At 38.8% G+C, this 13,961-nt stretch overlaps 1 protein-coding gene across 1 annotated transcript in view; it reads right to left on the bottom strand.

Moving 5' to 3' along the window:
• The window catches only part of LOC131044601 (uncharacterized), an 85,864-nt gene extending 73,882 nt beyond the window's left edge, over positions 1 to 11,982 (bottom strand). The window contains exon 1 of the mRNA XM_057977958.2: positions 11,433 to 11,982. Coding sequence (XP_057833941.1) covers positions 11,433 to 11,582 — 150 coding nt within the window. The 5' untranslated portion in view covers positions 11,583 to 11,982. The remainder of the gene's footprint in view (positions 1 to 11,432) is intronic.
• Between the last annotated feature and the right edge of the window lie 1,979 nt (positions 11,983 to 13,961).

The raw sequence follows: 13,961 nt of genomic DNA, 5'->3' as shown, positions 1-13,961 counted from the left end.
TTTCTGGAATTGGATAAACCATGCACCGTACCTCTTTATAAGCTCTTGTGCATCTTGAGATAACCGGTTGTGAATCCCGCCTTGCAATATCCTGGTGATGTTCATCGTGAAGGTATCATTAACTAACTTGTAGTTGCTTCCTGGAGGATGATGCAAATGAACATAGGAATCACAAACTCTGACCTCACCGGGTCCTCTTCCAATCACTCCTCTGTGAGGTAGTCCTGCATATTCAAAGCTCCTGATCAAGGCATATATGATGTATGAACTCATGTGGAAAGACTTAGTAGCCTTCAATCTCCTTAACTGTACGTCCAAGCAATGGCTAATCATTCTAGCCCAATGGATTGTTCCTTTTCCCTGAACTATCACTTGGATGAAGTAGAACATCCACCTCTCAAAATAGAAGGCTTGAGGGGCTCCTGTGACTCGGTTGAGCAGTGTTATCAAATCTCTGTACTCCTCCTGGAAGTCGATCCTATGTGGTGTATTCGGAATCTTGCTCAGGCAAGGACGACTCTTAAGTAACCAATTCTTGTTGATGATGCTTAGGCAAGCATCTGGATCATCTTCGTACATGGACCTGGCTCCTTCTATGCTTTTATAAATCATATCTTTATGTTCTGGCAAGTGAAGAGCTTCACTGATAGCTTCCTCTGAAAGATAAGCCAAAGTGTCACCTTCCTTGGACACTATCGATCTGGATTGTGGATCGTAATGGCGAGCACACTCAATCATCAACTCATGGCACTGGATTGTTGCAGGGAAGCCGGCCGCCTTGATAATGCCACTTTCAATTATTCTCCTTGCGACAGGTGATGGCTTGCCAATGTAAGGGACCTCTCGAAACTTCTTTCCACTGAAGTTGCCCAAGTTGGTATCTCCAATGTTGCTCCACTTAGACACGATCTTGGTCTCCAGTTCTTCGTTCTTCTGATCTTCTTTCATAAGAGCTGGACGACTGGTGGATGCTCCTACCTTCGGGGTCGCCATCGTAATACCTACACAACATTTCATAATAAGTAATAGATTTTGCAATGTATAACTATGTATTAGAGATTAAATTTAGGAAACTTCATGATAAGTCTCTGAGTTATCATTTCCTAAAAAACGATTAAGCTAATGGAATTTCAAAAATTCAAAATTTAAACCCATGACGATCAAAATTCAAAATTAAGACAAGGGATCTTCGCCATACCTCTCTTGCGAGCTAACTCTAAAAATGCAAAATAAGGCGATTTGTCTAGACAAAAATTTGGAGTTTTGAAGATTTCAACGTGATCTTCCTCAAGCGAACACCTTCCCTAGTAACTTCGCCAACCTTAGGGGTCTTCAACGTGATGATGGCAAATTCGCTCAACTCCAACCTAAGTTCGCACTCCCTTTTATGATGTTTCGCATCACCTTGATGAAATTCGCACCTTGATATTTTGCATATGAAAGGATGAATATGATGGTTTGAAATGAGATATCACATCCTCATTATATAGGCGCTCACTCTCTAATTGCACATAGGCCGACTTGGAAATAAGTCAAATAATAAAAAAATTTTAAATAAAAAGAGGAGGCCGACTTTGCAAAAAATTTTAAATAAAAAGAGGAGGCCGACTTTGCAAAACATTTAAAATAAACCCAAGCGCTCTTTCTTTATTTAAATTAATAATTAATTAATTAAATGCCTTGTAATTAATTATTTCGATTTTTTTAAAGGCAAAATTAATTAATTAAATGTCTTGTGCACACTTATTAAATGCCCATTTTATCGAAATTTAGCATTTGAAATAATTTGAAAATGGCGTTAGCGCCAAAACATGAGGTGAAAGGGTACAAACCACATCGCTCTGGTCCCTGGGAGAGGGACAGGAGCGAACTTCATTTTGCTCTTGATTTTCACGTCCTTTTGCGTTCAAAGTCACCTCTTCTACGTCAAAATTGGCATTTTAATTGGGGAACCTTGAGCTTGATCGATTCAATCCTTTGAATGAATGTCCCCTAGACCATTTTTGCCCTGGTCCCTTGGTGAGGGACAGGAGCGAACTTTTGTATTTCTCCTTGATCCTTGATCATTTTAATTGCCAACTTACGTCACAAGGCAAGAAATAACTTTATCTATTCATTCTACGCATACTTAACTTGTCCTTTGCAAGGCCAATTTGATATTTAAGTGAATATCGCCCTGGTCCCTTGGTGAGGGACAGGAGCGAACTTTGTATTTTATCTCCAAATTGTCAACTTTTAACGTTAACTCCTTGTTCATCACCTTTCTAATGACATTTCGGACCTTGCATGACTACGCCTTGCAATCGTCTTTTGAAGGAAATGACCAGTTTAATGAATATCGCCCTGGTCCTTGACTGAAGGACAGGAGCGATTTTGCATCTTTGCTCAAGTTGATCACCTTTTGACGTTTGGTTCCTTGTCCATCATCCTTCCAAAGACATATTCGATCTTGTGAAACTTTTCCTTGGCGTGCTCTAGGAAGAAAAAGATTGATTTCATGAATATTGCCCTGGTCCTTGACTGAAGGACAGGAGCGATCTTTTGTTCATTGTGCTAATCCTTGATTATATCGACTTGCAATTGCCTTCGAAGTATAAAATGAGGTCCCTTGCTCCCTTTTGAACGTTTGAAACGAACGTGGCCTTCAAAATTTAAGCATACTTAGAGATTTCGCTCTGGTCCCTAGGAGAGGGACAGGAGCGAACTTAGGCATTTCATCATATTTGGCGGTCTTTGCAACTTCATTCTTCGTCGTGGCGTTCCAAACATCATTGCCTCCTTGTACCTTGACTTGGAGTGACTTAAACTTGGAGGGAAATGTTAGATAACCTTGATTTCGCCCTGGTCCCTGGCTGAGGGACAAGGGCGAACTTGTACTTGTAGGCTCAATCACTTTTTGCCAATGCTTAAAACTATCTTCAACGGACTTGTCATGCTTCCCTTCATTCACCTTTGACATGGAATTCGTTTCATCTTGGCGAGAAATTTGTCTAGGGAAGAAATTGCTCTGGTCCCTGGCTGGGGGACAGGAGCGCCTAGGACAACATAGGCCTCACTTGGCGTTTTACAATCTTCAAATTATCTTCAACGGGTTTGTTACACCTCCTTTGCTTGCCTCAAAGTTAAAACTTACTTGATCTTCGCCTAAATCTTGCCTTATAAGGAAATTCGCTCTGGTCCCTGAGAGAGGGATGGGAGCTACCACTAAAATTCGCCCTAGTCCATGGGAGAGGGACAGGAGCGATTTTGCTTCTATGGTCCATTTTCCTCATGATGACATTTTCAAGTTATATTCAACTGATTAAGATGTATCTCTTCTGTTCCTCTCAAATCACGAAATCGTTCAAATGTTGCAAGGGCAAGGCAATTTTGGATTTTAAGCTTTGGTCCTTCAGTGAGGGACAGGAGCGATTTTTGCTCCTGGCACATTTCCATGTTTGCAAATTTCCTCAAATTATATTCACTGGAAAGAACATGCTTCCCTTTATCTCTTCCAATCCAAAATTCATCTTGATCCTGCAAGGACAGTAAAATTTTGAGAAACAAGCTCCGGTCCTTCAGTGAGGGACAGGAGCGATTTGTCCTCAATCTTCAAAAAAATTGCCATTTTGATTCTCAAAAAATCTTCAAAACCTCCAATTCGCGTTCAACTGCATCTCCTGGCGACCCTGCACAAGACAAATGAAATAAATTAATAACCAGGATGCATAAAATATCATTTTCGCCCTGGTCCCTAACTGAGGGACAGGAGCGATTTTGCTTCCACAGGCCAAAATATCATGATTTTAGAGTTTTAATCACTTGACAAGGCAACAATAAGACCTTTCCAATGCCTGGAATCAATTATCAAAATTTTCAAAATTTGGTCAAAATCATTCAATCAGACAAAATTCCATAATTCCATCATCAACACTTAGGCAAAAATTGGACTTATATTCAAAATCTGACTGAACCTAGACAAACTCATTTGACCTCCTGACAGATTCACCCTATTTCAAAATTGCACTCTACAAGAGGAAGCTCAACAATCTCTCAAAATTGGACTGGACTCTGGCTTAAAATCATCAAAACGGAAACCCTAAGGCTTGACCCTAATCCAGACGACTCAAAAACCCTAAAAGCAGAGAGAGAAATAGACAAAACCGAGCAAAAAAGAGGGGGTCCCCATTTTAATGGGGCGATGTGTGAAATGGTCACAACAGGTACATAATTCATGAAGTTGATCTACCCAAGAATCCAGTGCTTGTACCTTTTGAGCAGCTCTTTCAACTCCTTGGACTGATTCTTTTGCATTTGATGAAGTTGCAGGATTGTCCCCTTCATTAGAAGATTTGGTGATCTTTTGAATTGCTGCAACAAGTTGCACATTTTCTTCTTCTAGCTTATCCTTCTTCGCTAGAAGTTCATCATACCGCTGCACCAATGAGGCTACCGAATGTTGAGCATCATGCTTGACCACTTCATGTGTTTGTTTGCCCAACTCCACCCTCATTATCCTGTAATCAGTAGCTTGCATCTCTTCTTTTGGCTTGTCTACAATTGGTTCAACAATTTCAGCCACCTTCATTCTGTTACTATCCCCTGTTACCCTTGAAATTGTCTTAGCTCTTTTGGCAACCTTGGGTTTTGATTGCTTGAGATGCTGGAAATCAAAGATGTCAAGAGAGATTTCTTGCTTCTTTCTTTTAGGAGTAAAAGAACTAAGCCATGGAGGTAAAGCCATCAATTCTCCTTGAGCAACAGCTGAAAGTGAGGGAGAAGCAGTTTCTATTTGAACAACAGTAGTCATCTTGAGAGAAGTTACTGTTTGAACAACAACTATAGACTGCTCATTAACCAAAGGACCTGATGACTGCATCATGAACTCATAAAAACTAGAAGCGGAAGTACCAATCTCTGACAAAGGGGCATACGCCGGATTATCCTCAAAGATATTCATCAAATTCTTTTGAGGATGATCAAGAGACAGCTCTGCTGCTGAAATCGAAATGACCCTCTGAGGAGATTCACCCGCTGAAACAGGAACAATATGAATAGTGGAAAAAGCATCCACATTCGCGTCAAGAGAAGACATAGGTAATTCTAAAGGAATCTGAGGGGGAACTTCATGAGGTGACTTTGAAATAGGTGACTCGGGAGCATTATCTGATTGTAGTTCCTCCTCTGGATCTTCAGTATCAATTACATGAATATGAAGTTGAGGCTTTTCTTTCCCTCGAACCGTCACTTCTTCAAGAGGAAGTCCCATTGCTCGACTAACGCTCAACTTGATTCTCATGCTTGAAGATGATGCACCTTCCTTGTTGTCTATTTTGATTTCAGAGTTGAGTCCGACAGGTCCTGTAGAATCATCTTCTTTTCCAATCTTGATCTTGATGAGTCTAACACCGATGCTCTTGAGCCAAGTATTGGTGTTAGCTAAGATAGGCTGAAATCTATAAAGAATGGAAGTACATTCCTTATGTGACCATTGAATTGATGGAAGTGGTGCTTCAACTCTCTTTTCAACATATTCAGGATCAAGTATCTTTCCATCATCAATCATTCCTTCAGGAATGTTCACCAAGTTCAAGTTTACAATCTGCTCAAGAGTGAGTCTGCAATAATCCATCTTACGAACCTCCTTTTCTGTACATAGATCAATCCAAATGTTTGTAAGGAAAACACAGTGCGGAAACGTCTTCCTAACGTCAATTCAATAGGGGATTTAGGCAAGTATGCCTTTTAAAACTCTTTTGCAAACACATTAAGATGACACAGATAGATGATTCAAGTATCCAAACACACAGAGAAAAGACACCAAGATTTATGTGGGAAAACCCTTACAGGAAAAAACCCACCACCCAACTGCAAGACTACTTTATTCACAGTAAAAGGATTACAATAAAGTTACAGTCTTAACAAAGAAGGTATTCATTCTCAATCTACACGGTTCAGAACTCTACTATAACATCATATAGAACATACAAGACTATAGACATGCCAAAACTACAACAACATAGCCTCTCTGCATCCCTTCGTAGTCACTCCGTTCTGCTCTGATCAGCACAGACCTATCGGTTCACTCTGCTCTGCAAAACAGTCGTTCAACCTGTGTCACACCTCGGTTACATTTCTAGCCGCAAATATATCAGCCAAGATTACACTGTATCGGTTAAGCATAACCGTTATGGAATCCAACGGTCTTCCATCCATCCAACTGCGTTTCGGTTTCCTCTGGCCACTTTGACAATTAGTCACTCCAACCACCAGGAAGTCTAACCGTTGAGCGACTGCCAGTCGGTTCATGAATTCGTGGGAACCAAATATCCCACATTCATCTGAAAGTCGGTTCGGTTCGTATTCATATACACCGACAATCTCATCCTTAGTGTCCGAGTGTTCACCTTTTTGGATCTCGGTTCGATTTCACATCCGCAGTTGGTCTCTGCTCCATCGGCCATCGGTATAGCTTTCAACCAGTAGAGCCGATCGCCCGATGATACCCGACCGCCGAAGGTGACTCCATCGGGTCATCGGGACAACCTTCCTACTATCTCCCCGATCCCCGATCACTCTGAGGATGTCTACACCAAACCATCGAGTCTTCGGCCAAACAATGAACAAGTAATTCCAATACCCCGATACAACAGTAGACGGCTCCACTAATGCGCTCCAAAACAGGTCGGCTCCATCGGCTCTTCGGGATAACCTACACTCCGATGTTACCCCGATAACCTAAGGTGGTCTCATCGGGTCATCAGCTCACGCCCAAAACTGCTATCCCGATAAGCGAAGCACTCCGAGACAAAACAGAGCGGACTCATCAGGACTTCGGCGTAGCCTTCATCATGTTGACCCGATTGCCGATATCAACCCGATCGCCGAAGGCGACTTCATCGGGTATCGACGTAGCTTCAAACCGAGACATCCGATAGCCGATGTCAACCCGGACCGCCTAAGATAGGTCCATCAGATCATCGGCACAACTCTGATACAATCTTCCCGAAAGCCGAAGTTATCTTGATGACCGAAGTCGACTTCGTCGGGTCATCGGGATGACTTCAAACCTGCTATGCCGATATGCGAATAAGTCGCACCGATCATAAAAATGTTCAACAACCAAGAAGGTAACAAGGTAACACTCTGTTGCTCCATCGGTGTAGGCTACTCCGACCAACCCGAACATGGTCAGGAGAATTCGAGGCATATTCCCAACAATGTCTTCTATCTGATGTACATGCGTGAAGGACTTTTTGATCTTTTCCTTCATGCCTCGATAATCAAAATCTACTCTTGGCTTGAATCTCTTGAGCTTTATTTCCTGCATTTCAATCTCCATGGCCTTGACTTTGGTGGATGTAATGAGAGAATAATGGCCAATTTTCAATGGGTTATTTATAGAAATTCCCATTCCAACCTTATGCTTAATAGATTGATGTACATGAACAGCCATGATTTGTCTTCCCAACTCCATAAGAATGATCTTATCAGTTGGATATCTAGGAAGCATATATGGCTGGCCGCTATAACATCCAACTCTCATGTAAGTGAAAGCTGGAAATTGAAAGAATAAGCAACCATATTCATTCACCTTCTCCCATGCGGCATCTGACACTCTTCTATTTTTCAATGTAACATGACAGCGGTTCATCATCTGTGGGTGATCAAGATTGGGAAAGACATCTCTTGGTATCAACTGAAAAAGAAGTTCAGATTTTATCTACAGTGAATGGCACACATAGGTATGCGGAAAATTTAATTCATAACATACCAAGAGATCAAAATAAGGTTAACATCTCCCTTGCTGATTTACGATCAATTAAGAACAATATAGAAGAAATCAAGGTGGCTTTCTTGCATGTAATTCATGATAGAGATATGGCTACTAAGGTTGCAAAAGAGGCCACAGATTTATACAAGGAAACTCAAAAGAAGTTGAAGATTTCTCAAAGGACCCTACAAGAAACATAAAATCATTTTATTGCTACTAAACAATTTTGGGAGAAAAACAATAAGCGAGTGGCCGAGGAGATCCAGGAGATGATTGAAGAGCTTGATAGCATACGTAAAACTTTTTGTTCAGACCAACATTGCCCAAAATCAGAAAATAGAAATTTGGATCAGCAAGAACAATGGTTTGAAATTATTGATAATCCTTTGTTTGAATTTGATGATGATGCAATTCATGACAATCCATTTTTTGATATGGATGATGGAGTTCCATCCAATTCTAGTGATGAAGACGAAGCCGAGCACAACAATATAGTGTTGAGACAGGATGGGAGTTGTGAGCTTTATAGTAGTAATGCAATTGTTCCCATAGTTCTTCGCAAAATTACAATCTATGATTTGCAAATGAGTAGATTTCCCTATGATCAGCCATCAAGTTTGGTTTGGTTTGATTGTGGGCAAATTAATGGTGAGTTCTCACAAGTTTTAATGCAGATGGTGGTGAGAACTATACCAAATTCCATTTCTACAGTGGTTGATTTCAATTTTGATGATGACATAGACTCCATTGAGATGTTGGCGCCATATTTGTTCCCTAGTATTGAATTCAGATATTCCAGTTTGGGATATGATGATGGGCACTTTTTGGAGTCTTGGGAGTTGAAGATACAGATTGATGACACAAGTTAGATTGTTATAAACAAAGTGGCGCAACGTCAGCATGGTGGCTTTTCCCTAAGATTGACTTGGATTTCTGAAATCATAGGGAATTCAGTAGTGGTTGTCTGAAGGAATCAAGAGATGACAATAATAGGCATTGAGTGCAGCATAAGATCATGGCAGCCTCAAAGATTGGTATGGGATTCTGGTGCTAATTGCTTGAGGACAAGAAAATTTTGGGTGGGAGGACTTGTAATGTTCCCTTTTGGCTTACGATATAATTAAATAATTAAAAGCATGTTTAATTATTTATTTTAATTATTTAATAAGCCATTAGTGTAATTATTTAATATTATTCTTTTCTGTTGCTGAAGATTATGCTCAGCTTGATAGGCAATTGCATGGCCTGACGGATGTTCCTTGGTGGAAGAAGGTTTGGAATAGCTTCTCTTGGCCGAAATGTAATTTTTTCTTATGGCTGGTTGCTCTAAGGAAATGCCTCACGTGGGAGAATCTTCGTAAGAGAGGCTTCCAAGGACCATATATCTGATATCTTTGTATGCATAATGAGGAAGACTGCTTCCACTTGTTTTTTCTATGCCCTTTCTCTAGGGAGATTTGGCACAAGTGGTGGGAGGCTTGGCAACATGCTTGTTTTCATGCTACCTCCTTAATTGATTTTTGGGATAGCTTGGGCAGACCCTCAGCAAAGACCTCTTTTCTTCAAGTGGCCTGGGCTATTGGGCCAGCCCTTATTATCTGGAATTTGTGGCTGGAAAGGAATCGGAGGGTCTTTTGTGATTCACATATAGGGAGTCTTCAACTGTGGCAAAAGATAGTTAATAGGCTTCAGGAGACAATCTTGGCTAAATACAATTTGTCTGAAAATGTTGATCCGAGTGATTATGCTATTGTAAGGAATCTGCAATTGAAAAACATTAAAATGGACTGTACGGATGGAAATAGATCTCGACATGCGAAGCAGCGGATAAGTAGAGATGGAAGGTTTCCCCCTCCTATGGGAATCTTAAAAATTAATACAGATGACTCTTCCCGTGGGAATCCTGGACATGTAGGTATTGGAGGTATAGGTAGAGGTGATGATGGCTGTGCAGTTTTTTTCTTCTCTATTTATATTGGGCAGCACTCTAACAATCTTATGGAGGCCCTAGCTATTAAGATTGTTGTTGAGCGAGGCTGTTCTTTAGGATGGAGGAAGATTATTTGTGAGTCGGATTCGTAGATTGTTGTGGACATGTTGAACAAACAAAATTTGAATGATGTGAGTTGGCAATTAGCTTCTGTGGTCAGACAGATTTTACAACTGTGTAATACATTGGAATTTGTCTCCTTTTGTCATATTCCTAGGGAGTGGAATAGAGTGGCTGATTGTTTGGCCAAGTGGGCTTCAGAGCATGTTGATTGTTGGGATTTTAGTGGAAGGGATGGTCTACCTCCTAATTATCTTGAAACTTTAGACAAGTTAATGCTTGAAGACAGTATGATGCAAGAGCACCCAGTGGTGTAGGATCAATTTCCCTTGTATGTTTGTTTCCTTTTCATTGTCATTTTTGAGGCCCTTCGAGGCTCCGGATGAGCTTGGTTTTTGGTATAATTCCAAAGTAGTTGGCCTTTGGCCATATTTTGAGCCACATCATCTTTCTAAGGGCTTTCCGAAAAGGTATTATCATTGGAAATCCGACGGTCGGATCTAATGCTATGGTCACTAGACTTTGTAGTGGTGGTGCTGGTGGTTCTTTTAGGATCCTTTTAGTTTTTGTTGCTGTCTTGGTGCGCCTAAGGCCTAATCTTTGTATTTCTATGATTTCTGAATAAATCTTTACCCCTTTTTTCAAAAAAATAAAAAATAAAAATTATTTAATATTATTCTCTTTTAAAAGTGTATCATAAGGATAATATTATAAAGTGAGAATAGAAAAGAAAATGAAAAAACAAAAAGAAATGGAAGGCCAAGGGGCATTCAAAAAGTTAGAAAAGAGCTGAGAGAGTACATTTGAAGATATGTTGGGTTTATTCATTTCTTAGTTGTTGTGTGGTTCTGGAGATTTGGACTTGGTCCATATCAGCATTTTTGAGGATGAAATCCCTCTTGAAGAGACTAGCTACGGTGGTGAGAGATCTACTCTAGTTGGTGTTTGTTGAAGATATCAGACTGCTGTTGGTATATGGATTTCCAATCCTTCTGTACATCCTGTAACTGTGATTGGGAGGTTTCCTATGCATCCAATCATTCTGTGGCTATGATTGGGAAGATAATTCCATTGTTGTTCTGCTGAAGGTTGTAATGATTTATCTATTTTGATGATAATATTCATAGTTAATTTCAATCTCATTTTCAATCTGATATTATATGATTTTCAATATAATTTGTTGAATGAATAAAAATCAGTTTTCATGCAAACTGTTTGTTTAAATTACTTTGGAACATTTGGTAAAATTTGGAGCAAATATCCATAGGGGATATTACAGTTTTTCTAACTTGATGCAGACAAAAACTAGCAATAGATTAACGAAATTGGGTACCTTACAGAAATTAAGATTGATAAAAAGGGTACGATGCAAAGAAACTTTGTTGGTATTTTTAAGGAATCTATATACATAAAATAAGCAATCTAAGAACTATTTAGGCAAAACCAGATACAGTGAGAGCTTCACAGCCTTAAGGGTCATGTGTACCAGAAACTATAGATGAATCAAATGAAAAAATTGCACTCTTCAGTAGCTTATCATAATTACTGCAATAGAGATTCCATATCCACAAAATCATAAACATATCGTACACCTCAAGAGACATGTTTGCTCTTAGGGAACAGAATTACCTGATCCAACAGTCTCAATAATAGTTGTCTGTCCCCCTCATCCTGAGCAAGCTTAGAAACTGCGCCACTCCCACGGGGGTTGTCTCTCAATATACGGCTAAGGGCCAACTCAATTAAATCCAAATCTTTTTCCACTGCGTTTTCTGCCATAATATGATACAACTGTGGAAATAAGTAACTATTGCAGTGTATTTTAAAAGTAGGATATTCTGCTTGCTGTGTATCAAAACAAGAGAAGGGCGAAGACTATGAGCCAGAATATTAGTTGCTTAGTATTTGTGTGATCAATGTTAAGCTTATATGACACTGTTAGACTAGCCCAAGCATTAAAAAGGATCTCCAGAAGAATGTCACCGCCTGCAAATTGTTGGCACCCACATCAAATCTAAACTTTCGAAATCACAGACCTGTAGCCATAGTTGTATTCTATTGTCAGATTTTTCCATTGATGACCAGATTTGAAGGGTTCACACAATGTTTACCGACAAGTTACATATTTATATTCTCAGCCGAAGCACGGAACGCTATGTCAATTGCCTGTATACATTTCGTGAGCCCAAAGAGATACAGAACATATATGTTCATTATCGGTGTATGCCGTAGAAGAATTATACCAATTCATATTTGAAAGCAATGAACAGGCCTATTGATCGCATTATAAAGTGCAACAGGTGGTATGCTGTGATAGGGACTCGTAAAATAGGACAACTAATTACTTAAAAATTAAGTCCCATTAATGCTACTTCTTCATCCATTTCTTGGTAAGGTATTGTTAGTCCCGCCTATCTATAGGCGGAGACTAATGTTTTCGTCTCTTTCAATTTTCAATTAATTTTTTTCTTGAAATGCGTGTCAAATATTTTTCCTATAGTTTGTCTTATAGTTTATCATAATTTATTTATTAATATCAATTTCACACTCTATTTTCATTTTTTGATTGGTCCGCATTTTTTTCCTGGGGTTTAATTTTATTTTTTTAAACTAAAAAGAAATGGTCAATAGGGAAAAATTGAGATAGGTTTCTAATGTTTTGTATAAAAATTAATATTTTTTATCGTACAACCGAATTAAATGTTAGGTTCAGCGACTTCATTGTTTTGTGTACAGCTGCGAGTACACGCCAGTTCATTATTGGTGATGTAATAATTAAGAGTCAGAGTATTCGTGCTAGAATTTATTTGATGGGATTTTTTAAGACTCGTATTGTTAGCTCAATCTGAAGGAAGCCATGCATAGTGTTCTTGCAACATGGATTGCTTCAAAAAGCTCGAACAGATTGGAGAAGAAACATACTGAATCAAGCCCTAGTTTTGTCCCAGAATTCGTTCTGATACAAATGATGGTGGGGAATAAAAATGAAATTAACATGATATCATTGTTTTTCGAAAGTTCTTGCATAGCTAGCCAGTGGTCCAATACACTCCTAATAATTAGTTTCATAGCACTGACTATGGCCTTAATTTAAAATAATAATCAACAAATTTGTGTCCGTCACGATAAATATGAGCTATTGTGAAGGAAGATAAGTTGTTCAGTATTTCCGAAACTTTGGTTAGAATTTTACTTATTAACGAATTTGAGAAATGTTTCTTCCTTATTCATGGAATAATGATAGAGTCGCCTAAATAAAAAATTTGGAGTTTCCTTAAGATGGACAAATCAGAAGGGACTTCTTGCAAACGCTTTCTCATCAAAAACTCTTGCAAATGTGGCATCTTGCAAATCCCACTCAGATCAAGAACCTCAAACTTTGAAAATGCTACAAAGCATCTTGTGGGAACCTAATTAAGTGAACTTTTGTACAGTTTTAAGCACCGAAGATTGAAAAGAGATGCAAATACTGCACTAGGCCGCTCCTCTATTTCTTCTTTCCAAAATCTAAAATCTGAATTTTAGCTCCACAACTGCCCACAAGCTGGTTATTATGAGCACTTCTGCAATGATATTCATCACCACCACTCCCTTTCTCCTTGTTCCTCCGGAAATTGCCCATAACCTATTGATCCTCATCTTAACCTATTGATCCTCATCTGGGAGTTGCCTACAACAGTGATTTTTCAATATTCATATTGAATCACAATTGAAATCTTTAGCAGGTTACACGTCAAAGGTTTGTTGCCTAAATTGTTTTCACTGAGTTTAAACTATTTGTCAATTGTCCTCACTAAGTTTACATTATTTGCCAATTGTCCTATGCATACAAAAATAGCCAGCGTAACTGACATGAAGCAGCAGGAATAATGTTTAAATAATAATATATAAATTACAATATTTTTACTAATTACTTGCATATATATTTATAGTTTGATTAATTACAATCTTTATATAAATTATAAATTACATTATATGAAAAGAAAAAGTTCCTACTATGTCAAATATAAGCTCACCCAAATTTAAAAATTTATCATATATAATATTATTTATTATATACATTTTTTACATGCTCAAAATAACTTTATACTACTTAATTGTTCTCAATACTTCACTGCATTGCTAGCATGTTTTTAGCTAAAGGCAGTGACTCATGCT

Source organism: Cryptomeria japonica, chromosome 9, assembly GCF_030272615.1.
Source record: "Cryptomeria japonica chromosome 9, Sugi_1.0, whole genome shotgun sequence".
Lineage (NCBI taxonomy): Eukaryota > Viridiplantae > Streptophyta > Pinopsida > Cupressales > Cupressaceae > Cryptomeria > Cryptomeria japonica.
Note: the sequence above shows the minus strand (reverse complement) of the source record. Positions and strands in the feature narration are given on the sequence as shown.